This window comes from Neovison vison, chromosome 2, assembly GCF_020171115.1.
Source record: "Neovison vison isolate M4711 chromosome 2, ASM_NN_V1, whole genome shotgun sequence".
NCBI classification, from domain to species: Eukaryota; Metazoa; Chordata; class Mammalia; order Carnivora; family Mustelidae; genus Neogale; species Neogale vison.
The window spans coordinates 202855520-202882416 of record NC_058092.1 but is presented as its reverse complement, the minus strand read 5'-3'; the positions used below and the strand labels follow the sequence as shown (position 1 = coordinate 202882416).

At 42.7% G+C, this 26897-nt stretch overlaps 1 protein-coding gene across 1 annotated transcript; it reads right to left on the bottom strand.

Moving 5' to 3' along the window:
* On the bottom strand, window positions 1-26169 carry LOC122899272 (translation initiation factor IF-2-like). Its single transcript, XM_044236834.1, has 4 exons — window positions 25720-26169; window positions 22277-22438; window positions 371-594; window positions 1-334 (listed from the first exon to the last, which is right to left on the bottom strand). Exons 1-4 carry the CDS (start codon window positions 26167-26169, stop codon window positions 1-3), a joined length of 1170 nt encoding a protein of 389 aa, XP_044092769.1.
* Between the last annotated feature and the right edge of the window lie 728 nt (window positions 26170-26897).

Below are 26897 nucleotides of genomic sequence, written 5' to 3'. Positions count from 1 at the left end.
TCACGGGCTTGTTTTCTTTTTTAATGTTCGCACTGCCTGTAATTTTCTCGAGCGTTCCGTCCGGGTCAGTCTGCGAAGCTGAAAGTCGGCCTCACGCCCCCTGGCGGTTCTCCCCGACGCAGTTCCGGCCCCACCGCCCTCTCCGGGGCGGGCCTGCCGCGAGGCCTGCCGCGAGGCCTGACGGGAAACGCCCCTCCTGGTCCCGGGTTTGCGTTGCGCGGGAGCCCGGGGGCGAGCGTTTCGGCGCATGCGCCGCCCACGCAGGGCCCCGCCCTGGGCGAGGCGGATATTGTAGCGCCGTTGGGGCGCCGCCCGTGTTGAAAATGAGCTGCGCCTGCGGAAGGGCGGGCCCTGGGCCTCAGGTCCCTACCCGCTAGAGCTACCGGGGCGGGCGGATCGTGGCGCGACCTTTGTTCGCCTATCGGGGCTTGGGGGTTCGCAGGCTTGACAGTGTAGGCGGCTCCTGTTCGGAGGCCGCCGCGCGCTCAGGGATTGTTGCAGGGAGTCTCCACCATTCTGCTTTAACAGATTAGGAAACGGAGAGTCAAGATAGGCCAGCGAGCGCCTCAGACCGCGCAGCCGGCGGAGGCGGCGCTAGGAGGCACATCCACAGCTGTCGCCTCTCTCAAAAACGGTTGTGCCTAAATCCGGCGTCGTAGCCCACCCAGCACTGAGCCAGGGGGCATCGTCATCGAGTATAATGTGGAATCTGCTTTGTCGTGGGACATTTGTATTTCTGGGATTCTTGGCGTCTCTGTGGGTTTCTTGGGTCACACTTCATAATGGTTGGTTACGGGCCTGGTCTGAACTGTCCAGCCTGTGTGTCCTCAGTGGTCCTGGTTTGGGTGTTTTGAAGGCCCAGCCCAAGATTCCGGGGTACAGGGAGTTCCAAGATTTAAGACCCTTATGGTAGGTTACAACTAAATGGTTTTGGCCGTTCCAGTCCTGCTTCCTAGGAACAAACTAACTCCTAAAGTAAAGCGGAATCCCACCTGGCAAATGGCCAGTCTGAATGGCGACCTCCCACCAGGGCTGCAGAGCAGAGGAGGAGGAGGCTGAGATAGAGCAGACGCTAGATTCCCGCGCTAGTAGTAATAAGTGATTCTTGTGTTCTGCTGATAGCCTGAGGTCGGAGCCAAGCTTTGGGAGAGGCGAGCTGGGGCTAAGGCAGGCCTGCCAAGGACAAGTCCCTTCATTTGAGGGTCTGAGAGAGAATGGCCTGGGGGAAAGAAAACCATCTACCACCAGGAAAATTCTCTCTCAGACCTTCCTAACAGCCTTTGACTTCTTTGAAAGCCTCCGCTGTTTTCAGATCCTGAGGGGCTCTCCTACCACATGTAACACTGAGACATGCGGTTGCTTCCGCCTTTCTGGTTTCACAGACACAGAAAGTAGTGCCAGGAAGAACTTCCTGAATTACCTGTTTCTGCTTGCAATGAAAGATGAAAAACACGGAGCTAGAGAGGTTATCCTGTACATTTGTGGCCTAACCAATAGTCCGATTTTCAGGTACAGTTAAGTCAAAACGAGTTTATCTCAAAAGACTGAGAAACTACTGCAAAGGTAGTTAAGGACCAAAGGATGTTCTCGAACAGGAGGGCGTTTTTTTCCAGCTAGTGAGGTGGAGTTTTATAGGCGGGAGAATACAGGAGGTACGAGGCAAGTCAGATCTCTTGTGATTATTCTTTCTTTCTTCTCCCCTAGCTCCACCTTTGTAGTTCCCTGCATGTATCCTAGTTTCACAGAAAATGAATAGATCTCAGGTGAGTTGTTTATTGTTCTTCTCCCTGTTTTGTTTACTGTGACTTTCTGAGGCTTTCAAGGGTCAATAGGTTAGAATGGAAATACAGAAATAGATGAAAATCAGCTTCAGAGAAAATATCCAAGAGTGCGTCAATATCAGGACTAAGTGGTATGCAGAAATATGCAGGTTTTATGATATTACAGCCAAGTTTGATTTTTCTTTTGTATGGTACCGCCCACCCCCAAGATTTTGTTTATTTACTTTAAAGAAAGAGAGTGCATGTGGTGAGGGGAGGAGCAGAGGGGGGAACATAAGTGGGGGGAGAATCTCAAGCAGACTCTGTGAGGAGCCTGACTCGTCTTATTCCCACCACTGAGGTCATGACTCCAGCGGAAATAAGAGACGCTCAACCTACTGAGGCACCCAGGCACCGCTTTATTCTTATTTTTATTTTTTTGAAAGTAGGCTCCACACCCAGCGCGGGACCTGAACTCATAACCCTGAGATAAAGAATCATATGCTCCAGTGACTGAGCCAACCAGGTGCTCCTAAATTTGTCTGACTTTTCTGAAAGACATTCTTTGTTGCATGATTTGAACTGGCTCTTAAATTGTTGTGGTAACTCCTCATGCGAAGTAAGAGTTCTAAAAAATGTTCCTGTTCTGATTTTCCTGTAGGTAACAGTAAATAATCTCTCAGGGACTAGGGGAAATCAATATAGCCTGCTGCCTATAATTGCTCCTCAAGGGAAGCAGGGCACACTGTGTTCAAGGAGAATTCAGTCAATCCAGGTTTCTATAGGCCCAAGTGCCACCATGGTTCCATAGACTTCTTTCTAATGATCCCACTTGATCCAGGCATAGAACCATGTCTCCAAGGAAGAATGAATAATATAGATAGATAGATAGATAGATAGATACAGATAATCTCCTTTAATATTATAAATAGATTGTGCAGCAGATGGATTAAAGTTGTGTTTTCTAGCAACTATGTCCCCATTTCCCTTTCATGTTTCAAATCACTTGTTGGGTCTGTCTGGTAAGAGGCAATGGAGATCTTATTAGGCAAATGTCATGGATACTTTAGTACTTAAATTACCTTGAGTTCAGTGAAGTGATCATTCCGTCCAGTTTTGGTGCCCATGTCCAGTCTCTCCTAGAAAGTCTTTTTTTTTTTTTAAGATTTTATTTATTTGACAGACAAGTAGGTAGAGAGGCAGGTAGAGACAGAGGAAAGGAAGCAGACTACCTGCTGAGCAGAGAGCCTGATGCGGGGCTCGATCCTAGGACCCTGGGATTATGACCTGAGCTGAAGGCAGAAGCTTTAACCCGCTGCGCCACTCAGGCGCCCCTCGTAGAAAGTCTTCTTGGTTGGTTTCTAGCCTATTCCTCCTCCTGTGATTATTTCTTTTCTGTCTTTTCCATAGTGCCTTCCCCCTTTTCTTGCCTCTTATTATTGTTTCTTCCACAGTGTCCATTACTGATCTCCTGTTGTGCTCACTCTCCTGGTCTTGTTGGCGAATCTCTTCAGACTTCTGGGGATGTGCCATTTGCTGGGATGCTTGAATCTGGTCTCTAGTCCAGACCATTCCCTTACCCTGGACCCTAATGGCCAACTCTGCTGGACATTTCTTTATAGCTCATCTACAGATCCAAACAGAAAGTTGTTATTAACAGCCAGCCCCCCTGCTGCCCTTCTTTATCTCTTACCAAATGCTTTCACCAACCAGCCCATTGTCCAGGTAACAAACACAACATGGTTTTTTTGTTTTGTTTTTTAAAGATTTTATTTACTTATTTGTCAGAGAGAGAGATCGTGAGCACATGCAGACAGAGTGGCAGGAAGAGACAGAGAGAGAAGCAGGCTCCCTGCTGAGCAAGGAGCCCGATGTGGGACTTGATCCCAGGATGCTGGGATCATGACCTAGCTGAAAGCAGCCGCTTAACCACCCAGGCGTCCCCAAACGCAACATGTTTTAAGTGTCATCCTTTACCTGCTACCTAAACATCCAGTTGATGATTAAATCTTGTTATTTTCAAGTTGTTAATATCTCTTCCTTTTTTTAATAAATATTTTTTATTTATTCATTTGAGAGAGGAAGTGAGTACATGTGAGAAAGCATGAGCAGTGGGGAGGGTCAGAGATAGAGAAGCAGACTCCCCAATGAGCAGGGAGCCCCAAGGACCCTGGGATCATGACATAAGCTGAAGGCAGCTGCTAAACCAACTGAGACACCCAGGTGTCTGTGGTCTGACTTCTTTTATTCAGTATTAGGTCTGTGAGAGCATCCCTGGGTAGCATTAGTTTGTTTTTTCTCCCCTGTGTGACTATACCACAATTTATCCGTCCTGCTCTGGATGGTTTTGTGGGCTGTTTCTTTTTCTTTTTTTAAAAGATTTTATTTATTTATTTATGAGAGGCAGAGAGAGAGAGGCAGAGGGAGAAGCAGGCTCCCCCCGTGGGGAGCCTGATGCTCTGATTCCAGGACCCTGGGATCATGACCTGAGCAGAAGGCAGACCCTTAACCCTTTCAGCCACAAAGGCACTCGGGCTGTTTCTAATTCTGGCTTTTGGACATGTCTTTTGGTGTATATATGCACTTGATTCTGAAGGATATAAACCTAGAAGTGGAATTGGTAGGTCATAGAAGATGTATATGTTTGGCTTTGGTAGATTCTGCCAAATGGTTTGACAAAATAGTTACACTACTTGACACTCCCAGCTGCCATACACCAGTCCTGTTGCACCATAGCCTTAATTAACACTTGACACTTGATGGCATTTGGTATTGTTTGTGAGGTTTTCTTTTCTCTTTCTTTCTTTCTTTTTTTTTTTTTTTGGTATTTGGTGCGTGAGTGTAGTGGTATCTCATTGTGGTTTTATTTTGTACTTCTCTGAAGACCGATGATGTGGAGCATCTTTTCATGTTAAATGACCATTTTGATATCTTTTTTTTTTAAGTGTGTTCCAGTCTTGTCCATTAAAAATTTTGACAGTTTGTCTTTGCTGTATTAACTTATAGAAGTTCTTTGTATGTTCTGGATATGAGTCCTTTGTCAGAATGTGCACTGCAGATATCTTCGAGACTTGTTCTGAATTTAATTAAGTCCAGTTTATCAATCTTTTCTTTATGGTTAGTGCTCTGTGTGGCCTGTTTGAAAAAAAATAAAATCTTTGCCTATCTAAAAGTCATAAGGGAATTCTCCTGAGTTTTCTTTTAAAAGCTCAGATTGATTTACTTTCATGTTAGGTGTATGATCATTTTGAATTTATATATATATATCTTTTTTTCTTCTCTCTCTCTCTCTCTTTTGTTTTTTTGGCATGAGCTATGGCTAACCAGTTCCTGCAGTACCATTTATTTAAGACCTTCCTTTCCCAACAGAATATTGTTGAAAATCAGGTGGCCACATATATGAGCATTTATTTTGGATTTTTTAAAAAAAGATCTATTTATTTATTTATTTTAGAGAAGCAGAGACAGGGAGAAGAGAAACCAGGGGGAGGGGCAAGGGGAGAGAGAATCCTGAAGCAGACCCCTTGCTGAGCACAGAGGCCTGTGCATGTCCCGCCACTCTGAGATCATGACCTGAGTTGAAATCAAGAGTTGGTCTTACCTGACTGATCCAGCCGGGCACTCCTTTTTGGATTCTTATTTCTATTGCAGTTGTCTCTTTATCTAGCCTCCTGCCAGTAGTACCGTACCTTATTATTGTAGCTTTATAAAAACTTCATTTTCTGTGGGTGTAAGTTTTCTACTTTCATTCTTCGAGAATTGCCTTGGCTACTTCAAGTTCTTTATATTTCCATATCAATTTTATAATAATCTGGTCATCCCCCCTCTCACCCACCCCCCCCCCCAGCCAGCTGGACTGCTGGAATTTGGTATTGCATTGAATCTAGAGATTGATTTGGCAGACTGGTCATATATATATATTTTAAAGATTTTATATATTTATTTGACAGACAGAGATCACAAGTAGGCAGAGAGGCAGGCAGAGAGAGAGAGGGAAACAGTCTCCTTGCTGAGCAGGGAGCCCGATGCGGGGCTCGATCCCAGGACCCTGGGATCATGACCTGAGCCGAAGGCACAGGCTTTAACCCACTGAGCCACCCAGGCACCCCCAGACTGGTTATATTAATGTAGACTTGAATTTTCAATTCATTATCATGGCATTTCTGTTCACTTACTTAGGTTTTCTTTTTCTCAGCAATGTTTGATAAAATTCCATGTATGTATCTTTTTTTTTTAAGATTTTATTTATTTAATTGGCAGAACACAAACAGAGGGAGTGGGAGAGGGAGAAGCAGGCTTCCTGCCAAGCAGGGAGTCCAATGTGGGACTCCATTCTAGGACCCTGGGATCATGACCCAAGCTGAAGGCAGTTGCTTAGCGACTGAGCCACCCAGGCGCCCCTCCATGTATGTATTTTATAGTTTTTTTGTTAGATTTATTTTTAGGTGGTTGAAAATTTTTCTCCTTATTTGGGTGTTGTTAATACATAGAAATATAGTCAGTTTTTGTATATTGAACTTGTTTGCAATGACCTTACCATTCATTAACCTTTATATTTGATCTGTAGATTATTTTGGATTTTCTACCCACACAGCTGTGTTGTATGAATATTTCTTACTTTTTAATTCAATTTTAAACTTTTATTTATTTATTTTCTCTCTTTATTGCTGAGCTAGCGGCTATAAAGTACTATAGAATAGGGATAGTACAGCCTGTTTTCTTCCCAGTCTCAAGGGAAGATTTTCAATATTTTATTATTTTGTTTGATGTTTGCTGTAAGTTTTTTGGTAGATATACTTTGGGCAGTTTCCCTCTGTTCCTAGCTTGCTGGAAGTTTTTATCATCCAATGGGTGTTGATTACTGAGATGATTTTTTTTTTTTTAAAGATTTTTATGTATTTATTTGACAGAGAGAAATCACAAGTAGATGGAGAGGCAGGCAGAGAGAGAGAGAGGGAAGCAGGCTCCCCGCTGAGCAGAGAGCCCGATGCGGGACTTGATCCTAGGACCCTGAGATCATGACTTGAGCCGAAGGCAGCAGCTTAATCCACTGAGCCACCCAGGCGCCCCTACTGAGATGATTATATTATAATCTCCTTTATTCTTTTAATGGGTTGATTGATATTAACATAGTGATTGAAGTAACATTTTTGATTGAGGTAATTCTATTAATATTTTGTTTCTTTTTAAGATTTTTACTTATTTACTTGAGAGAGACAGAGCATGAGCTGAGGGAGAGGCAGAAGCAGGCTCCCCACTGAGCAGGGAGCCTGATGTGAGGCTTGATCCCAGGACCTTGGGATCATGACCTGAGCTGAAGGCAGACCCTTAAGCGACTGAGCCTCTCAGATGCCCCTGTGCATTGATTTTCAAATGTTAAACCAGCTTATTTTCCAGGGGGGAAAAAAGAAATCCAGTCCTGTCTTGATATTCTGTCAACTTTAATTATATTTTATGGTAAACTGCGTACAGTTTTTGTCTTTGTCTTTGTTCATGAGAGAGTCTGTTATTTTCCTTTCTTGTAATGTCTTTGTTAGTTTTTTTTTTTAATATTTTATTTATTTATCTGACAGACAGAGATTACAAGTAGGCAGGCCGAGAGAGAGAGAGGGGGAAACAGGCTCCCTGCAGAGCAGAGATCCTGGTGTGGGCCTTGATCCCATGACCCTGAGACCATGACCTGAGCCCAAGGCAGAGGCTTTAACCCACTGAGCCACCCGGGTGACCCTCTTTGTTACGTTTTATATCAATTTTCTACTGGCCTCAAAAAACTTGTTAAGTATTTTCCCATTGTCTGTTGTCTGGAGGTGTTTCTGTAGACTGGATTTATTTATTCTTTAATTATAAAAGTGAATTTATCTCGGGTCTGGATATTCTTTCTTTTTTTTTTTCAAGATTTTTATTTTATTTATTTGACACAGAGAGAGAGAGAGAGAGATCACAAGTAGGGAGAGAGGCAGGCAGACAGAGAGAGATGGGGAAGCATTCTCTCCACTGAGCAGAGAGCTCGATGCGGGACTCGATCCCAGGACCCTGAGATCATGACCTGAGCTGAAGGCAGAGGCTTAACCCACTGAGCAACTCAGGCGCCCGAGTCTGGATTTTCTTTATGTAAAGTTTTAAATTATAGGTTTAATTTCTTTATATTAGGAAAATTGTCCTTTAGGACAAGATAAAAGTTGCAGTTGTTTCTTCCCAGTTTGTCATTTGTCATCCCAGGTAGGGAGTAGGTGCTTTTTTTTCTCCAGGGCCAAGTATGGTTCACCCACACCAGTTCTGATAACAAGAGTCACACAAAGGGCTTCTCACATTGGCTTTGCTTTCTGGCTCTATTTCCCCCTAGGCTGCTCTTCTAGGAAGAGAGCCAACAGTGGTGTTAATTTAGCATCCTGATATGAGCTGAAAGCCTTAATCTTATCCCTGTCCCTTAATATTTTTAGTCAAGGTCAGCAGTGATATCCATTGCTGAATCCAATGGTGAAAGTCTCAGTCTTCTTACTTGCATTTTTTTTTTGTTGTTGTTCTTATTTTTTAAAATATTTATTTATTGGGTGGCTCAGTTGTTAAGCATCAGCCTTCCACTCCAGTCATGATCTCAGGGTCCTAGAACCGAGTCCCTGCTCAGTGGGAAGCCTGCCTCTCCCTCTCACATTCCCCCTGTTTGTGTTTCCTCTTGCTGTCTGTCAAATAAATAAATAAAATCTTCCCAAAAAAAAAAATTTATTTATTTATTTATTTATTTATTTATTTAAGAGGAGGTGGGAACATGTGAGCAGGGGGAGGGGCAGAGGAAGTGGGAGACAAGAGGGCTCAGGGAGTGTGCTGAGCAGGGAGCCTGAGGATGTGGGATTCGGGGCTCAATCCCAGGACCCTGGGATCATGACCTGAGCTGAAATCCAGAGTCTGATGTGTAGCCAACTGTACCACCCTGGGCTCCCTTACTTGTTCTTTGAGCCACTTTCGACACCACTGCTTACTTTTTCCTTCTGATTCACTTCACTCACTTGGCTTTCACAGTCTGTTAATAATTCCTTCTCTCTCTCTTACTTGGTGGTTCCTTCTTTTCCTCCTATCTCTGAATGTTGGTGTGCCCTAGAGCACAGTCCTTGGTCCTGTCCTTCCTTTGTCAGAGGCCCCTCCCTTGATGATCTAGTCTGTTCTTACCTGCTGATCATCTGTGATCAGCCTTCTCTTCCTGCACTTGAGATGCGTTTATCTCACTGTCCAATCTGTATCTCCATTTGAATGTTTATAGACTCAAGCTCAGCTTGACTAAAACTGACCTCCTGAGCTTTGCCTCCCAAACCTACTTGCTCTGGTGCCTTCTCCTTCTTAATAGCGGACCCTTTGGGATGATCCTTGACCTGTTTTTTTTTTTTTTTTATTTTAAAGATTTTATTTATTTATTTGACAGAGAGAGATCACAAGTAGGCAGAGAGGCAGGCAGAGAGAGAGAGGAGGAAGCAGGCTCCCCGCTGAGCAGAGAGCCCAACGCGGGACTGGATCCCAGGACCCTGAGATCATGACCCGAGCCGAAGGCAGTGGCTTAACCCACTGAGCCACCCAGGCGCCCTGACCTGTTTTTTCTTATGCTCTGTATCTTGTTTGTCAGGAAAACCGTGGGGCCCTATATCTAAAATATATCTAGGGTCTGACCTCTTCTGATCTTTTTTGCTACAGTTAACCTCACCAGGCCAGAATAATGAGTCTGGTCTTGTCTGGATTACAGAAATAGTCACAGAGCAGGTCTTGCTGCTTCTCAACCCTGGCCCCTCAACACAGCATCCAGAATGCTCCTTGTAGAATGTGAGTCAGGTTATTTTATGTCACTCACGTGTTCAACATCTCCATTTTTCTTTGAGTAAAAGCCAAAGTTCTTAGAGTGGTTTATGTGGCCCATTTTTTTTTTTTAAAGATTTGATTTATTTATTTGGCAGACAGAGATCAGAAGTAGGCAGAGAGGCAGGCAGAGAGAGAAGAGGAAGCAGGCTCCCTGCCAAGCAGAGAGCCCGATGTGGGACTCGATCCCAGGACTCTGGGATCATGACCTGAGCCAAAGGCAGAGGCTTTACCCACTGAGCCACCCAGGTGCCCCTGTGGCCCAATCCGATCTTGCTTCTTAGCGCCTTGATCAATCTGCTCCAGCCTTACTTGCTTTCTTGCTGTTCTAGAAACATACCAGGCCCAGTGCCACCTTTATCCTTACACCAAATGCATAAATAAATAAAATGTTAAAAAAATCCTTGCTTAATTTTTACCATTTATTATTACATGATATTTGCCTTTTCCCCATTGAAAGTTAAGACTGTAAATTCTACTTTATCTGAGGTAACTAAGGCCATGTTTGCTTCCCTTTTGTTTGCATTTTCTTACAAAATTTTGTTAATTCCTTCATTTTTCACCATTTTTATCACTTTAAGATTTTTTTTTTTACAGTAACAAATGTCAGCATTTTGGTTTTTTAGACCATTATGTTAGTCTGTCTTGGATAAGAAACACATCCCTCACATTTTCTGCAGTAATCCATGTATTTGGTTTTACATATCCATCTTAGTTTGCTAAATATTATATTTGAGTATAACATAAATACATACCCTAGTTTTAGCTATTAATTATACATTTTTCAGAATCTGAATCCTCCAGCCCCTCTTAGGTGACCTTAGAAAGCTTTTAGTCCACCCTACCCTTCACCCAGACTCCTTCATTTTTCTAATTTATCAGTGTATTATTGGTTCTTCCCTATGGAGAGACTTTTCTATTTCAAGACGCCTTTTTTCTAACATTGTGTTGTACATTTCAAGTAGGCTCCACACCCAACGTGGGGCCCAAAGGGTGACTTGAACTCATAACCCTGAGATTAAGACCTGAGCTGAGGTCAAGAGTTGGAGGCTTAACTGACAGCCACCAGGAGCCCCTATGTTGTACATTTCAAATTATGTTAATGTTATCCATCTGGCTGAAGCTGTATATCCCTACAAGATCTGTTGTTTCCCACTCCTTCCCTTCCTCTTCAACTTTCCCTTGCTTGAGACTGTTGAGCAGTTTATTTGTACCTACTTGGTGTTTTCTCTGTGGAGGTAACATAGGTGATTTAGCCCTTGAGACACTGCCCATTTGAACACATCTGGTTTGGGGCCTGTCATATGAAAGGCAGTTTATCTGTGCATACGATTTCTAGATTGAAATTATTTTCTCATAATCGCATTGTCTTTTTGTTTTCACCACTGCAGAGGAGAAATCTGAAGTTGGGATACATCTCTTTGTGAGTCAGTTGTTCTTTCATCTGGAAGCTTGTAAGAGTTTATCCTTGTTATTCGGTATTATATAAATGTATGCCTCAGTGCATCTTTTTTCATTAATTCTAGGTTGGTGGCTGCTTCTTTCAACCTTTAGGTATTTAATTCCCCTCTTCTTGCTTGCATGGATTCTGAGAAGTCTCTTGTAATTCTTATCATTGTTCCTTTGTAGGTAAGAGGTACACCCCTCTAGGCTTCGCCCTACTCCCCACTTCTTTGTTTCTCTCAGGATTTTCCCCTTTGTCTTTGGTTTTCTGGAATTTATTTTGTTTTATTTTTTTAAAAAGATTTTATTTATTTATTTGACAGACAGAGATCACAGGTAGGCAGAGAGGCAGACAAAGAGAGAGAGAGGAAAAAGCAGGCTCCCTGCTGAGCAGAGAGCCCGATGTGGGGCTCCATCCCAGGACCCTGGGATCATGACCTGAGCCGAAGGCAGAGGCATTAACCCACTGAGCCACCCAAGTACCCCTTTTTTTCTGGAGTTTAAATATGATATGACTAGATGTGGTTTTGTTGGTATTTATCCCACTTGGTATTGTCTGAGCTTCCTGGATCTGTCATTAATTTTGGAATTTTTTGGTCATTGTTACTTCAGATATTCCCTCTGCTCTGTTCTTTTGGTATTCTACTTGTGCATATATTATAGCTTTTGATGTCCCACAGCTTTTGGATGGATGTTCTATTTTTTCATTCTTTTTCTCTTCACATTTCAGTTAGTGAAGTTTTGTTGACCTCTCTTCAAGTTCACCGGTTCTTTCCTTGGCTTGTGTAATGTGCCTTTCAAAGGCATTCCTCATTTCTATTACTGTGGTTTTGAATTCTAGCATTTCCTTTTGATTTTTTTCTTGGAATTTCTCTTTCCCTGCTTATGTAACTCATTTATTCTTGAATGTTGTCTTATTTTTTTTCATTCAACTGTTTAGCATATTAATCATAGTTATTTAAAACTCCCTCTCATAATTCCAGCATCTGTATTATATCAGAGTCTTGTCCTGATGATTACTTTGTCTCTTCCAAGCGTGTTTTTTTCTTGCTTTTTGATATGCTTTGCAATTTTTTTTCTTCCAAAGCTGGACACGTATCTTATAAAAGAACTGAGATAAAGGGGTTTTATGTGATTCTGGCTAGGAGATGGGCTGTGTTTAATGTTGTAGCTGGAGGTCTCAGAGTCTCCAAATTCCTTAAGTGTCCTTGTTTTTGACTCCCATCTTGACTTTGGGCTTCCCTGTGTACTCCTGTGTCTTGAAACTGTTCAGGTTTTTCATCTGTAATCTGTTCTTATTGCCCTGGAGCCTGTTGATGTGGTGGGAAGCTGTTGAGAGGGAAGCATTTCCTAATCTCATGATTAAATTTCAGTCTTTTAATGGTCCTATATCCCAGAATTTTTAATAAGCTGGAAAACTGTTACTGTTTTATTTCATTTATTTTATTTTTAAATTTGTTCAGTTTTATTGAGATATAATTGACAAATAAAATTGTAAGATTTAAAGTGTAGGGGATCCTGGCTGGGTTGTGGAATAGCATGTAACTTTTGATCTCAGGGTCATGAGTTGGAGCCCCATGTTGGGTGTAGAAATTATCGGGGGGAAAAAAACTTTAACAACAACAACAAAAAGTATACATTTTGATGATTTGATATACATACACATTGTGAAAAGATTCCCCCATCTAGTTAATTATTTATTACAATGGTTACCTCATAAATTTATTTATTTTTTACTATTTTGTGAGAACATTTAAGTTCTCCTCTCTTAGCAAATTTCAGTATACAGTATAGTGTTATCAACTGTAGTCACCACGTTATACATGAGATCCTCAGAGTTCATTCATCTTATAGCTGGAAATTTGTAACTTTTTACCAAACTCTCCCTACTTCCCATGCTTGTCAGCCCTGGCAGTCACCTTTTTACCTTCTGTTTCTGTGAGTTTGCCTTTTTTTTTTTTTTTTTAAAGATTCCATATATAAGTGATACTGTTCAGTAGTTGTCTTTCTCTGTCTGAATTATTTCATCCAACATAATAGATATTTCAGAGTCCATCCATCTTGTCCCATATAGGAGGATTTCCTTCTTTCTCATGGTTGAATCATAGTCTGCAGTGTTTATAAACACTGATCTATCTATCATATATATATATATATATATATATATATATAGTGTGTGTGTGTGTGTGTGTGTATACACACATTATCTTTGTCCATTCTTCTGTTGATGGAGATCTTAGGTGTTTCTATATCTTGGCTATTGTGTGTAATGCTGCAGTGATTATGAAGATTATTGAAGATTTACAATGTAACAAAAGTAAAAATATATGTAGGCTGTTTTTGGGCAGAGTATATATAAATATCTTATATGAGAGAAATTTTACGTGATAGGTTTACTTATTAGAACTGAATAGTAAGGAATTTTACGTGATAGGTTTACTTATTAGAACTGAATTAGTAGGAAACATATATGTTTGCTTAATAACATATAATTTTGAATCGATGATTTTAATATGAATACGAACTGGGTAAGGTGTCTCATACTTAATACCTATGTAACTGTTTTGTTTTAATTGAAATGTTCATTGCGATAATTGTAGATTATAAGATGCAGTTTTACATTTTTTTCAAAAATTCTAAAAGATTTTATTTATCTGTTAGAGAGGGGGAGGGAGGGAGAGCACAGAGGGAGAAGGAGAGGGAGAAGCAGACTCCCCAGTGAGTGGAGAGCCGGAATAGAACTCGATCCCAGGACCCTGGCAGAAGCCCAACTGACTGAGCAATCCTGGTGCCCCTAAGATGTGGTTTTAATAAAACAGAGAAATCATGAGTTGCCTTAACACAGCTTCCCCCAGCGGTAATATCTTGCAAAACTGTAGTACAATATTAGCCCAGGGGAAATGACCATACTGATACAATCCACCAATCAGTTTATAGTTTCTCAGTTTTATTTATCCTCATTTATGTGTATGTATATTGAGTTCTGTGCATTTTTTTTAAGATTTTATTTATTTGTCAGGGGGAGAGTGCACAAGTATGGGGAGAGGCAGAGGGAAAGGGAGAAGCAGACTCCCTGCTGAGCTGGGAGCTGGATGCAGAACCCATCCCAGGACCCTGGGATCATGACCTGAGCCAAAGGCAGACAGACTCTTAATGACTGAGACACCCAAGCACCCCAAGTTCTGCACAGTTTTATCACGTGTGTGGGTTCGTGTATCCACCAACAGTCAAAGTACAGAGCAGTTTCATCACTATGGCGGTTCTGTGTTTCTCTTCTATAACCACATCTCCCTCCCTTCCAGATCTCATTCTAGCTTCTGCCAATAAATAATGGGTTCTCCATTTCTAAAATGTTGTCACTTAAAAAATGTTACATGAATGGAATCATACAGTATGTAACCTTTCAGAATTGACTTTTTTCACTCAGCATAACTGCCTGAAGATTCATTTAACCGTGTTTCTCTACATATCAGTAATTTATTCTTTTTTATTGCTCAGTATTACTTTGTGGTCTGGATGTACCACAGTTTGTCTACCTATTAAGCTAGGCTATTTCCAATATTTTATTATGAATAAAAGTGTTATGAATTTTCCCCCCATTTTGTTTACTGTAGTGACTAGAACTTCTAGTACTGTGCTAAATAAGAGCGGTGAGAGTAGGTATCTCCACTTGTTCCTGATCTTAGGGGCAAAGGACTGTCTTTCAACATTAAGTATGATGTTAGCTTTAGATTTTTTAATAGATTCTCTTTACCAGGCTGAGGTAATTTCCTTCTATACTGGGTGTCCCAGGACCCCTTGGTTTGGTGATTTATTTGGAGAACTCAGCATGTAGTCCTTTTCATGGCTAAAATGTATTACAGTGAAGAGACAAGGCAAAATCAGCAAAATGTATAGGCATGGGGGGCAAAGTTCCCCCTTGGAAAGCAGACACAAGTTTCCACAAGTCCTTTCCCAGTGGAGTCATACAGGATGCATGTGATTCCTCCAACACCAAATTGTGACAGTACATGTGAAGAATTGCCTACCAGTGAAACTCTTCAAAGACTCAGTGCCCAGGGTGTTCTCCCTAGCACATATCCAAATTCCAGCTTCCCAGAAGGAAAGCATGTTTTCAGAATAAGGCATATTGTCTGAACAGTTTAGGCACAGTAAGACATTCTTATCGGGGAAAGATAGGAACACTCCTGAAAATTGAAGTTCCCAGGTGCCAGCAATAGGCCTTGAGAGCAGGCCTTCCTAATGATATACATATATATTTTAAAGATTTTATTATTTATTTGACAGACAGAGATCACAAGTAGGCAGAGGCAGAGAGAGAGAGGAGGAAGCAGGCTCCCTGGGGCTCTATCCCAGGACCCTGGGATCATGACCTGAGCCGAAGGCAGAGGCTTTAACCCACTGAGCCACCCAGGCACCCCCTTCCTAATGATATTAATCTCGGGCTTGCTATGTTAACCCTTTTCTGAACACTTTCTATTTTTGACTTTTTCAGCGTTTGTCCAGGTGTTGGATTTTGCGAAATGGTTTTTCTACATTTAGTATGATCACATGAGTCTTCTTCATTAGCTTGTTTATATGGTGGATTACATTATGATTGACTGACTGATTTTTAAGGAAGCTCTAGGCCCAATGTGGGGCTTGAACACAGGACCCCAAGATTAAGAGTGGCATGCTCTAGGGGCGCCTGGGTGGCTCAGTGGTTTAAGCCTCTGCCTTCAGCTCAGGTCATGATCTCAGGGTCCTGGGATAGAGCCCCACATCGGGCTCTCTGCTCAGCGGGGAGCCTGCTTCCCCCTCTCTCTCTGCCTGCCTCTCTGCCTATTTGTGATCTCTCTCTGTCTATCAAATAAATAAATAAAAATCTAAAAAAAAAAAAAAAAGAGTGGCATGCTCTATTGACTGAGCCAGCCAGAGCCCCTACATTATGAATTTTTAAATGTTTAACCAGCCTCACTACTTGGAATAAATCCCTCTTGGTCATGGTGTGTGGTACTTTTTATACATGTTTGGATTTGATCTGTTAGTATTTTGTTGCAGATTTTTGTGTGTAAATTGATGAAAGGTATTGGTCTATTTTTTTTTTGCACTGTATGTATGGTTTTGATATCAGACTAATATTAACCTTATTAAATGAGCTGGGAAGTGCCCTTCTTCTGTTTTTTTTTTTTTGGTAAAAGAATGTCTAATTGATATTAATTATTCTTTTTTTTTAAGATTTTATTTATTTGACACAGAGAGAGATCACAAGTAGGCAGAGAGGCAGGCAGAGAGAGAGAGAGAGAGAGGAGGGTAAGCAGGTTCCCTGCTGAGCAGAGTGCGATGTGGGGGTATATCCCAGGACCATGGGATCATGACCTGAGCCGAAGGCAGAAGCTTAACCCACTGAGCCACCCAGGCACCCCTTAATTATTCTTTTAATGTTTGGTAGATTCTCCAAATCTGGATTTGGAGGTTTTTTTTTGGGGAGCTTTATAATTATGAATTTTGTCTGTTTTATATTGCTGAAGTTGTGGTGAAGTTTCCAATTATAATTATGATTTTTTTAGCCTTATTGTATTTTTATGTTTTATGTATTTTAAGGCTCTACTGGTTGGTTCATACACATTTAGGATTTCTAAATGTTATGTCTTTCTATTACATTCCTCATTTTATCATTATGTAATATTCCTCTTTGTTTCTAGTAATTTTCTTTGTTCTGAAGTTTACTATATTGGATATTACACTTTTGTAATTGTCTCACAGTATTTGGATATTGTTTTGTTTTGTTCTCTTTGCATTTCAGTTTTGGAAGTTACTACTGATATTTCTTCAAGCTTACTGATCCTTTCCTCAGCCATCTCATCTCTTGATGAACCCATAAAAGGCATTCTTCATTCCTTTCACAGTCTTTTTGATTTCTAGCATTTGTTTTTGATTCTTAGAGTTTCCATTCTCTGCTTACATTACTTATCTGTTCTTGCATGTTGTCCATTTTTCCATTGGTGCTCTTAACATAGTAATCATAATTTATTTTATTTTAAAAAATATATTTATTTGAGAGAGAGCAGTGGGGAGGGACGGAGGGAGAGGGAGAAAGAGTCTCAGCTAGACTCCGCACTGAGTGCAGAGTGAGATCAGACCAGAGCTGAAACCAGAAGTTTGATGCCTAACCAACTGCGCCATCCAGGTGCCCCAGTAATCCTAATTTCAAATTCTCAAGTCTCATAACACCAACACTTCTGCTATACCTGAATCTGCCTCTGCTGCTTTCTCTTTCTTTTCAAACTGTCTTTTTTTTTTTTCTTTTAGTATGACTTCAATTTTTATTGAAATAGGGAAAGCGGCACCTGGGTGCCTCAGTCGTTAAGCTTGTGTTCCCTGTCTCGCTGTCTCTCTCTGTGTCAAATAAATAAATAAAATCTTAAAAAAATATATGAACATGATGTACTGGTGTATTAGAATTCTCCAGAGAAAGAGAACCAATAGGATAAATGTAGATATTTATAAGAGGAGATCTATTATAGGATTTGACTCCCACAATTGTAGAGATCACAAAGTTCAAGGATCTGCTGTCAGTAAGCTGGAGATCAGGACAGGCAGTGGTGTCATTCGGCCTGAGTCTGAAGGCCTGAGAGCCAGGAGTGCTGATGTCCAAAGGCAGGAAGAAGATGGATGTCCCAGCTCAAGCAAAAACAGCGCTCTTCCTCCACCTTTTTGTTCTGTTCAGGCCTTTAGTGCATTGGGTAATGCCTACTTGCCCTGGTGAGGGGGATTTTTACTTAGTCTGCCATTCAAATGAGAATCTCTTCTGAGAACACCGTCACAGAGACACCCAGAAATGTTTTACCAGCTTTGTGGGCATCCTTTAGCACAGTGAAGTTGACACTAGATCATCGCAATTGGGTAAGGGAAATGGAGATAAATAGTCCTTTGGTGTGTGGCCTTAGCTTGATCTGTCTAGGGGTTAGGCTTTAGTTACTGTTTGTTGTTGCTGTGTTACCAGGTGAACTGGGGAGATGGCGGGCCTTGGGTCTTCGACCTAGACTATCTGAAAGATGTCCCCAAAGGCTCTTGGTCTCATCATGAGAAAGAATTCAAGGACAAATACAACACAGCAGCTGAGAGTCACAGGTGGGAAAGTTTGTTAAAGTCAAAGTACATTCTCAAGATGTGAGAGCTGGTGAGTTTAAGAGAGAGCGCGCCTCGTGCTCTTTTTTTTTTTTTTTTAAAGATTTTATTTATTTATTTGACAGACAGAGATCACAAGTAGGCAGAGAGACAGGCAGAGAGAGAGAGGGGGAAGCAGGCTCCCTGCTGAGCAGAGAGCCTGACATGGGGCTTGATCCCAGGACCCTGGGATCAGGGCCTGAGCCAAAGGCAGAGGCTTTAACCCACTGAGCCACCCAGGCACCCCGGGTTTCTAACTTTTATTGACAGTTGTTAACAAGGGGAAGAATATTCATTACTTGAGGAGGGGATTTTTCCAAAGTAGGGTTTTGTACTTTTTCTTGCTTATTTGATCAGGAGTTCCTGTTGTGACACCTGTCATCTTGGGCCTGGCTGGTTTGATCCAGCTTTTTGTGCTTTGTTTTGGAGTGCTGCCAAGACAGGCTTCTGACTTTTCCAGATAGCTGGCCACGATTTCCTCTTAGTGGACTCCAGGCCTCCCTTTAGAACTTAACCAACTGCCTCTAACAGCTGTAGGTATCAATATTTGTGGCAGTTGCTCCCGGTATCATAATGTATATGTAACTGAATGTTTATCACAGTTGACTTATTTCAATATTTTACCACTTAGTGTGAAGCATGGAAACTTGACTTCCATTTAGTTGTTTTTCCTTTCCCTACTTTTAAATATTATTCTCTTGAGTATCACATTGATGTAGGCAGGCTGGGTTTGAGGACCCAGACGGGGGGCCTGCAGGACCAGCCAAGAGAGTCCTTGACTTTGCATAGGACAGAAATCAAACTCAGGTGGAGGGGAAGTGAGAACAGTTTATTGAAGGCATAGAGAGCAGATAGAGACTGTTAGGTGTCCTTCCGAAGTCACTTATGCTCTGGTGCCAGGGGTCTTGCTGTGTCATTGGTCTGGAACACTGTATGTGACACTGCCTGGTCACTCTTTAGATGTTATCTATAGTGCTGGAAGACTTCAAAGAATCGTTAACTCCTTGACTTGACGCAGTATGTGTAGGGCACGCAGTATGTGTAGGGCACGGGTGTAGGTCCCAGCAAGAACAGAAGCAGGAAAAGGAGCAAGAAGCAGCCCTTTGTGGAATCTCTTCAGTGTCACTGACTCAACATGGTATTTTAATTTTTGTTTCAACCTTGAAATATGATTTATAAAACTCATTAGGAAAGGATAGTTTCTTCTTTAGCCATTCTTTAATGGTAGATCTCCTTACAACAAATTCTGTTAGTTTTCTTTCATGTGAGAGTATCTTAATTTCTTCTTCATTCCTGATGGAGAGTTTCAAACCAGATGAAGAATTTACAATTTAGAGTATTTTCCTGTGAGCTTTCAAAAAAATGTGACAATTCCTGGGGTGCCTGGGATCAGGCACCCTGGTTAGGCAACTGCCTTCAGCTTGGGTCATGATCCTGGGGTCCTGGGATCAAGTCCCACGTAAGGCTCCCTGCTTAGTGGAGAGCCTGCCTCTTCCTCTCCCACCCCTGCTGTGTTCCCTCTCTTACTATCTCTCTCTCTCTCTGTCAAATAAATAAATAAAATTTAAAAAAAAGAAAGGAAAAGAAAAAATGTGACAATTCCTTCCAGCCTCCATGACTTCAGATGAAAAATCCACTGTCATTCAAATTGGTGTTCTATGGGTGATGTGTTGTTTCTTTAATGCTGTTTTCATGGCTTTTTTCTTTAGATTTCAGAAGTTTAATTGTGATATGTCTAGGCATAGATTTTTGGGAGGTTTGACTAGTGTCTTCTATTTAGATTTGTCTTTTGTCAGTTTGGGGACATTTCCAGCCATTATTTTTTTGAACATAGAGCTGACGGCCAAGAGGCTTCCCCCCACCCCCAGCCTATTTTCTCTTTGGTTCAGATGGGCCAATCTGTTGTTCTATCCTCAAGTTCAAGGATTCTTGTCATCTGCAATTGTTATGGGTTGAATGAAGTCCTCTTGAAAGATATGATGAAGTCCGAACCTCTTTGTGACCTTGTTCAATTATTCAGTTTTACCCTTAAGAAATTTTAAGTTTTGGGTGCCTGGGTGGCTCAGTCAGTTAAGTGTCCTACTCTTGATTTTGGCTCAGGTCATGATCTCAGGGTTGTGAGGTTGAGCCCCAAATGGGGGTCTGTGCTGGGTGTTGAGCCTGGTTAAGATTCTCTTTCCCTCTCCCTCTGCCTGCCCCTCCTTGCTTTCTCCCTCTCCCCCAAAAATACCTAAAATTTTTTTAAAAAGCAATTTTAGGGACTCCTGGTGGCTCAGTTGGTTAAGCAACTGCCTTTGGCTCAGTCATGATCCTGGAGTCCAGGGATTGAGTCCCATGTCTGGTTCCCTGCTCAGTGGGGAGTTTGCTTCTCCCTCTGACCCTCCCCACTCATGCTCTCTCTCATTCTCTCTCAAATAAATAAAATCCTAAAAAAAAAAAAAGAAATTTTAGGTCTTCTCATAGAATTTCAAACCTGGTACTTATCTTGAGACACTTTATGTATTCAAAAATTTGCTTTTAACTTCTGCCCTTTTTTTAAGTCTTATTTATTTATTTGTCACAGAGGGGGAGGTAGCCAGCGTGTGTGCACAGGCAGGGAGAGCAGCAGGCGGAGGGAGTAGCATGCTCCCTGCTGAGCAAGGAGCCTGATGTGGGACTGATCCCAGGCCCCAGGATCATGACAGGAGCTGTATGTAGGTAGACGCTTAACTGAGTGAGCCACCCAGGAGTCCTTCCAGCCTTCTTGAATACTAGATTCTATCCTCCATACCTGCTCTCTGCAGGGGCTCAAACCTTATTCTCAGCCCTTGTTTGTGACAGAATTTGTAAGTGGTCCGGGGTTAGAAGTGGGTTTAGATACTGAAGAGCAATTCACTACAGTTTCTAGTGTTTTCATATCTTGCCTGTTTTGTTTTCAGAAAGTCTTTATATTCTAAGCGCTGTAAGACTGAGATAGACTTCATTCTGCCTTTTTGGTCTCATCTCACTAGTCTCTTAGTAGAAACTCTTGAATCTGTCATTCCTGTCATAGCATACCACTGCTCAAAGTGTGCTTGCTTTGTTTTTTTCTCAGCAGAGACACAGTATCTGGGGCAAGATAAGCCCAGAGGCTCTGCTTGCATCCAAAATTGGAAAATGCTATCAGGAGAAGCACACACACATACAAACAAACAGCAGGAATTTGGGAGTTCACCTCCTTGCGATTCTTTCTGTTCTCAAGTTTTGGTCTCCTTTATCCTTGTTGCTTCCACAACAGATGAATGCCTTTAAGTATATTTTTGTTGTTTATATGGGTTGTACTAGAGGTTTTTAGAAGGAATATTGGCCTAAAGCAATGTAATACATCCTACCGTGAAGGAGGGGTGTGTGTGTGTGTGTGTGTGTGTGTGTGTGTGTGTGTGTGTGTTTATTTTAAAAGAAATATATAACTGGTCAGGCATATGGGGAGTGCTGAACTTAAAGCAGGTCTCTACTTCTCAGTTATGTTAGGGTCCGTGATCAAAGGAATGAGACTGATACAAAGCGAAGGTCAAGCAAAACTTTATTTTGTGCCAAGCATCAGGAATCAAATGACCGGTCAGAGCTACCTCTTACGAAAAGGCGGTGACGATGATCCCAACAAGGTCACTTCCAAGAAGGCCACTCTGGACGAGGCCGCTCTAGATGACGCTGCTCCGCAGATGAGGCCGCTCCATGATTGGAGCCGTTCCCAAGAAGAGGCCACTCCCAAGACAAGGCCACTGCTCAATGAAGTTGCTCCCCGGACAAGGCCGCTCCCAAGAAGAGGCTGTTCTAGACAAGACCACTTCCTGGATGAGGCCACTCCCAACGACGAAGAAGCAACAATGACAGCAACAATGACAAGGAGGACAACCCGGATGACACAGACTCTGCTCCCCACTATGCTACTCTGACCAGGCTTCCACCCGGAGGAAGCCACCACTGCAGACAAGGCCACTTGTGGTTCGGGGTGGCGAGGCATTTTGCAGCGAGGCTGCTGGTGTCTAGGAGCCGTTGGCATCTCAGGGCTGCTTGTGCCTCGGGACCGCTGGCGTCTAGGGGCTGCAGGTGTCAGGACCGCCGACCGCTGGCGTCCAGGGGCTGTAGGCATTGGGACCGCTGACCACTGGACCGCTGGGGTCGCGGCGGCTCGGGACCGCTGGAGGCGGGGCCTCAGGCGGCTCGAAGCTGCGGGCTGCGGCTCGGGGCTGCCGGAGGCTGGAAGCTGTGGGGGCAGCCGCCGGAGGCTGGACCGCCAGAGGCGGTTATAGCTCTTACAAGAGCTGTTACAGCTCTTCTATTCACCGTTGACTCCACCACTCTCCGCCAACTCCACTGCTCTCCGCCGACTCTCCTGCAGCAGCCCCCCTGACAGCCTGGCAGAGCAACCTTTATGGGGGTGGCTGAGCCCCGCCCCCACACAGGCAGCCAATTGAATTCCAATTTCCCCAGTGGATATACATACGCCTCACTGATTGGATGTCTCCACTCAGTCTGCCCCACCCTTACATTCAGGGTCCACAAGCAAGTTCCTCTGGGAGGGGCAGACCCTTACAGTTACATGGGTTGGTGTTTTCACTGTGAAGTCTGGGGCATCATGTGTTTTATTTTTGAGCTTCCCCAGAAAAGACTGGCTTGGAATCCAGATTAATGCAGATTCCCTCCTGGTTGCAGAATTGTCTGGCTGACCCAACTCCAAGATGCAGGCAGCCTTTCTCTTGCTGAAAAAATGAATTTCCCAGAAGATACTCCTTTTCTGGTGAAAGTGAATGGGTAACCCAGTTGGCAGATAATTCACAGGAGACATCCTTTTGCATCCATGGGATTTGAGCGATTCTCCATTAAAAAAAAAATATTTTATTTATTGGAGTACCTGGGGGCTCAGTTAATGGAGCGTCTAAAAGTGTTGATTTCTCTTTTTTTCCCCCCAAGATTTTATTTATTTATTTGACAGACAGATGACAAGTAGGCAGAGAGGCAGGCAGAAAGAGAGGGAAGCAGGCTCCCCGCAGAGCCGAGAGCCCGATGTGGGGCTTGATCCCAGGACCCCGGGATCATGACCCAAGCCAAAGGCAGAGGCTTTAACCCACTGAGCCACCCAGGTGCCCTAAAACTGTTGATTTCTTTTTTTTTTTCTTTCTTTATTTCTTCTTTTTTTTTTTTTTTAAAGATTCTGTTTATTTGAAAGAGAGATCACAAGTAGGCAGAGAGGTAGGCAGAGAGAGAGAGGGAAGCAAGCTCCCTGCCAGGCAGCCCCCAAACTGTTGATTCCAGCTGAGGTCTTGATCAGAGTGTCATGAGTTCAAGCCCCACACTGGTCTCCATGCTCGGGGTGGAGCCTACTTAAAGGAAAAAAAAAAAAAAAAAAAGACTCTTACTATTCAAATCTGTGTGTCTGTGTGTGTGTGTGTTTATGTCTTGCATAAGAAAGTACTATAGCATTTTGGGGAAAATTTCAGTTGTGCAAACATGAAAAAATATTTTTCTATATTATAAGTAGTACTGTATAATACTAATAAATTTTAACATTATGCACAAAATTAAAAACAATGCAGTTCCTTCTCAAATTTTCAAAGTTGTCAGGAATCGTGAATGTTCAAAAACTTCTGTGTCCAGGGCGCCTGGGTGGCTCAGTGGGTTAAGCCGCTGCCTTCGGCTCAGGTCATGATCTCAGGGTCCTGGGATCGAGTCCCGCATCGGGCTCTCTGCTCAGCAGGGAGCCTGCTTCCTCCTCTCTCTCTCTGCCTGCCTCTCTGCCTACTTGTGATCTGTCTCTGTCAAATAAATAAATAAAATCTTTAAAAAAAAAAAAAACTTCTGTGTCCAGTGAATTAGGAGCTGTGTTTATGGTAGTATTACTCCCTATTTCCCTTCATACCCTCATTAGGAATTATTATTATCTTTTTTCCCTGGTTTAATTTTCTTTTCTTTCTTTTTTTTTTTTTTTAAAGTAAACTCTGCCTTCAATATGGGGCTCAAACTCATAATCCTGAGATGGTCACATGCTCCATGGACTGAGCCAGCCAGGTGCCTCTGGTTTAATTATTTTTTAACTTACTGGTTATACTCCATTTCCCTAGAAACTTTATTTCCTCATTTTTTATAACAAATTTATTGAGATATAATTAATATAACACAAAATACAAGTATGCAAATTAGGGATTTGGGGTATATTCATAGAGTTACACAATCATTACCATGTTAAGCTATATCAGGTATCTTGTAGGTTCAGTTCCAGAATACCAAAATAAAGCAAGTATCACAATTAAGCAATAAATGCCTGTCTAGACCTCATTTGTGGCAACCCTGAGTCGGGCACTCAGTGTTGTGTATTTCCTTCTTAGCACTACTTCAGTTAGTGTGTCACAATTTTTGATATTTTTTTCACTTTCTTTCAGTTTAATGTATTTTTAAAAGTTTTGTCTGAGAGTCCCCTTGACTCAGATTTTCTTACAAGTGTATTGTTGAGTTTACAAGGGTTAGGAAATTTTCTTGTTCTCTTTCTTTTATTGATTTCTAGTTTGGTTACATTGAGGCTAGAGAATGTACTATATGTGATTTCTGTTCTTTTAAATAGGCTGAAGTTTGTTTTATGGTACATGTTCCATGGGTACTTGAAAAGAGTAATTTATTAATTGTTCATTTTATTTGAGTGGAGAAAAGAAATTTTCCCTTTACATCTTTTTTCCCTCTACTGCTTATAGTGTTTTTATTTATTTATTTGTCAGAGAGAGCACAAGCAAGGGGAGTGGCAGGCAGAGGGAGAAGCAGGCTCCCTGTTGAGCAAGGAGTCTCATGCCTGGCTGGATCCCAGAACCTTGGGATCATGACCTGAGCGGAACGCAGACGCTTAACTGACTGAGCCATCCAGGCGCCCCTGGAATATTGTTGAAGACTGAGTCTTCTTTTTGTGAAAATCATAGGGCTATCTACCTTTTCAAGTCTTTTAATGTTATGCACCAAAAAATGTCTTTTTTTCCCACAAATTTACTTCTTTTATGAACTCAAATTTTTAAAAAAACTTTATTTGGAAAAAAAAAAAAGACTATTTATTTGAGAGAGAGAAAACAGGAGGGGAGTTAGGGCAGAGGAAGAAACTGACTCCCTACTGAGCAGGAAGCCCTATGTGCTGCCACATCCCAGGACCCCAGATCATGACCTGAACTGAAGGCAGATGCTTAACTGACTGAACCACCCAGGTGTCCCTATTTTGTACCACTTTTGATGTTATTGTGAATGGATTATTTCTGCTATCGTAGGAAAAAATTTTTTTCCCATTTTACAAAATATTTTTTTCTGCAAGGACAGTGATGAAAATGAGGCATATAATCTCATTCCTGCAAACTACAAGGTTGTGTATCTAACGGTTAAGCACATAAATCTCAGGGAGTAGGAGATGAAGCTGTGTCCATTGTTTTTGTTGTATGTATTTTCTGATTTTCCTAAAATTTTCGTGTTTCACTGTATAATCTTTGCAGGCCAGCATCGTCAGAAGAATGATGATGAAACATCCTCACTATTGTCCTACCCTGGGAGAAGCCCTGCTGTTCGGATGCAGGTCCCTCCTAGGCTGGCGGGTCTCGGGTCTCCGCTTCCCGTGTAGTTGGGGCCCGGGCGTCTCCCAGAGCCTCCGCGGTACACGCTCTCCGCCGGGGCGGCTGGGAAGTTGCCCACGCGGCCCCGCTACGCACGTATGCTCGGCGGCGGGGCCTATAGCTCTGCTGCGTTGGGTGGATGGCCGGTGTCCGTCTGCGTAACGCGGCTGTGAGGACCCGGTAGTGGGCGCCTCCCGACCTTGGGGTGCGAAAGGCGGTCCTCCCACAGGAAAAGCGGGGCTTGGCTCCCGAGGCCTGGGAGGGTTGCAGCCCTGGGCGGGTGCGCCCGGCCTGCGAAGGCGGTTCTGGTCTGCTCCCAGCAGCGCCCCCTGGAGGAGGCCTGGCTGTTCAGCTCGCTTCTCTGAGCTGAGAACCAAAGGCATGTTTGAGCCCAGTAGTGCGTGGTGGTTAATGATAAAGCAGCTGGCATTTCGTTGAATTTTCACAACCATTTGTTGTAGCAGATAAGAACTAGTTTTGGAGAGATGATGATTCACCCGAGTTCACATAGCCCACAGATGAGGGGGTTGGGTTAAAGGCCAGATCTGTTTTCCAAATCTCTTGCTGCCGCTAAAAGGCCACTCTACCTGGAAAGTACCTTGGGTTCCTTCACAGCCGCCAAGTGGCAAGAAGTCTTGCTGGCTCTCAGGAGCCCTGGGGTCAGAGTCCATAATCGAGACTGTGGGCCCCTCTCAGTTCTCCCAGCTTGTGTGTCCAGCAGTTCTGATTTGAGCCTATAGAAGGTCTAGTCCTGGGAGCAACCTTCGGGAGAGTCAGACTGGGGGTCTTGTGTGAAGATTCCAGTTAAATGATTTTGTTCCGTAGGCCCCAGTTCCATTTCTTTAGGAACAAAGCAATTCTAGAAAGATAAAAGGGAAGGAACGGCACAAATCAGAAACCCACCTGGAAGAAAACACCCCTGCGACCTTCCTCAGACCTTTCACCAGAGTTTTGAACATAAGTGGAAGTAACCCCCCAAAGAAACAGACTCCAGATTTCCAAGGCCAGAAGCAATTTTTTATCGCCCCGCTCTAAATGAGCATGGTTTCAGATGTCACATCTGAAACTTCGACATCTCTGTGACAGTGGAAGATCAAGACCAGGTTTCAGC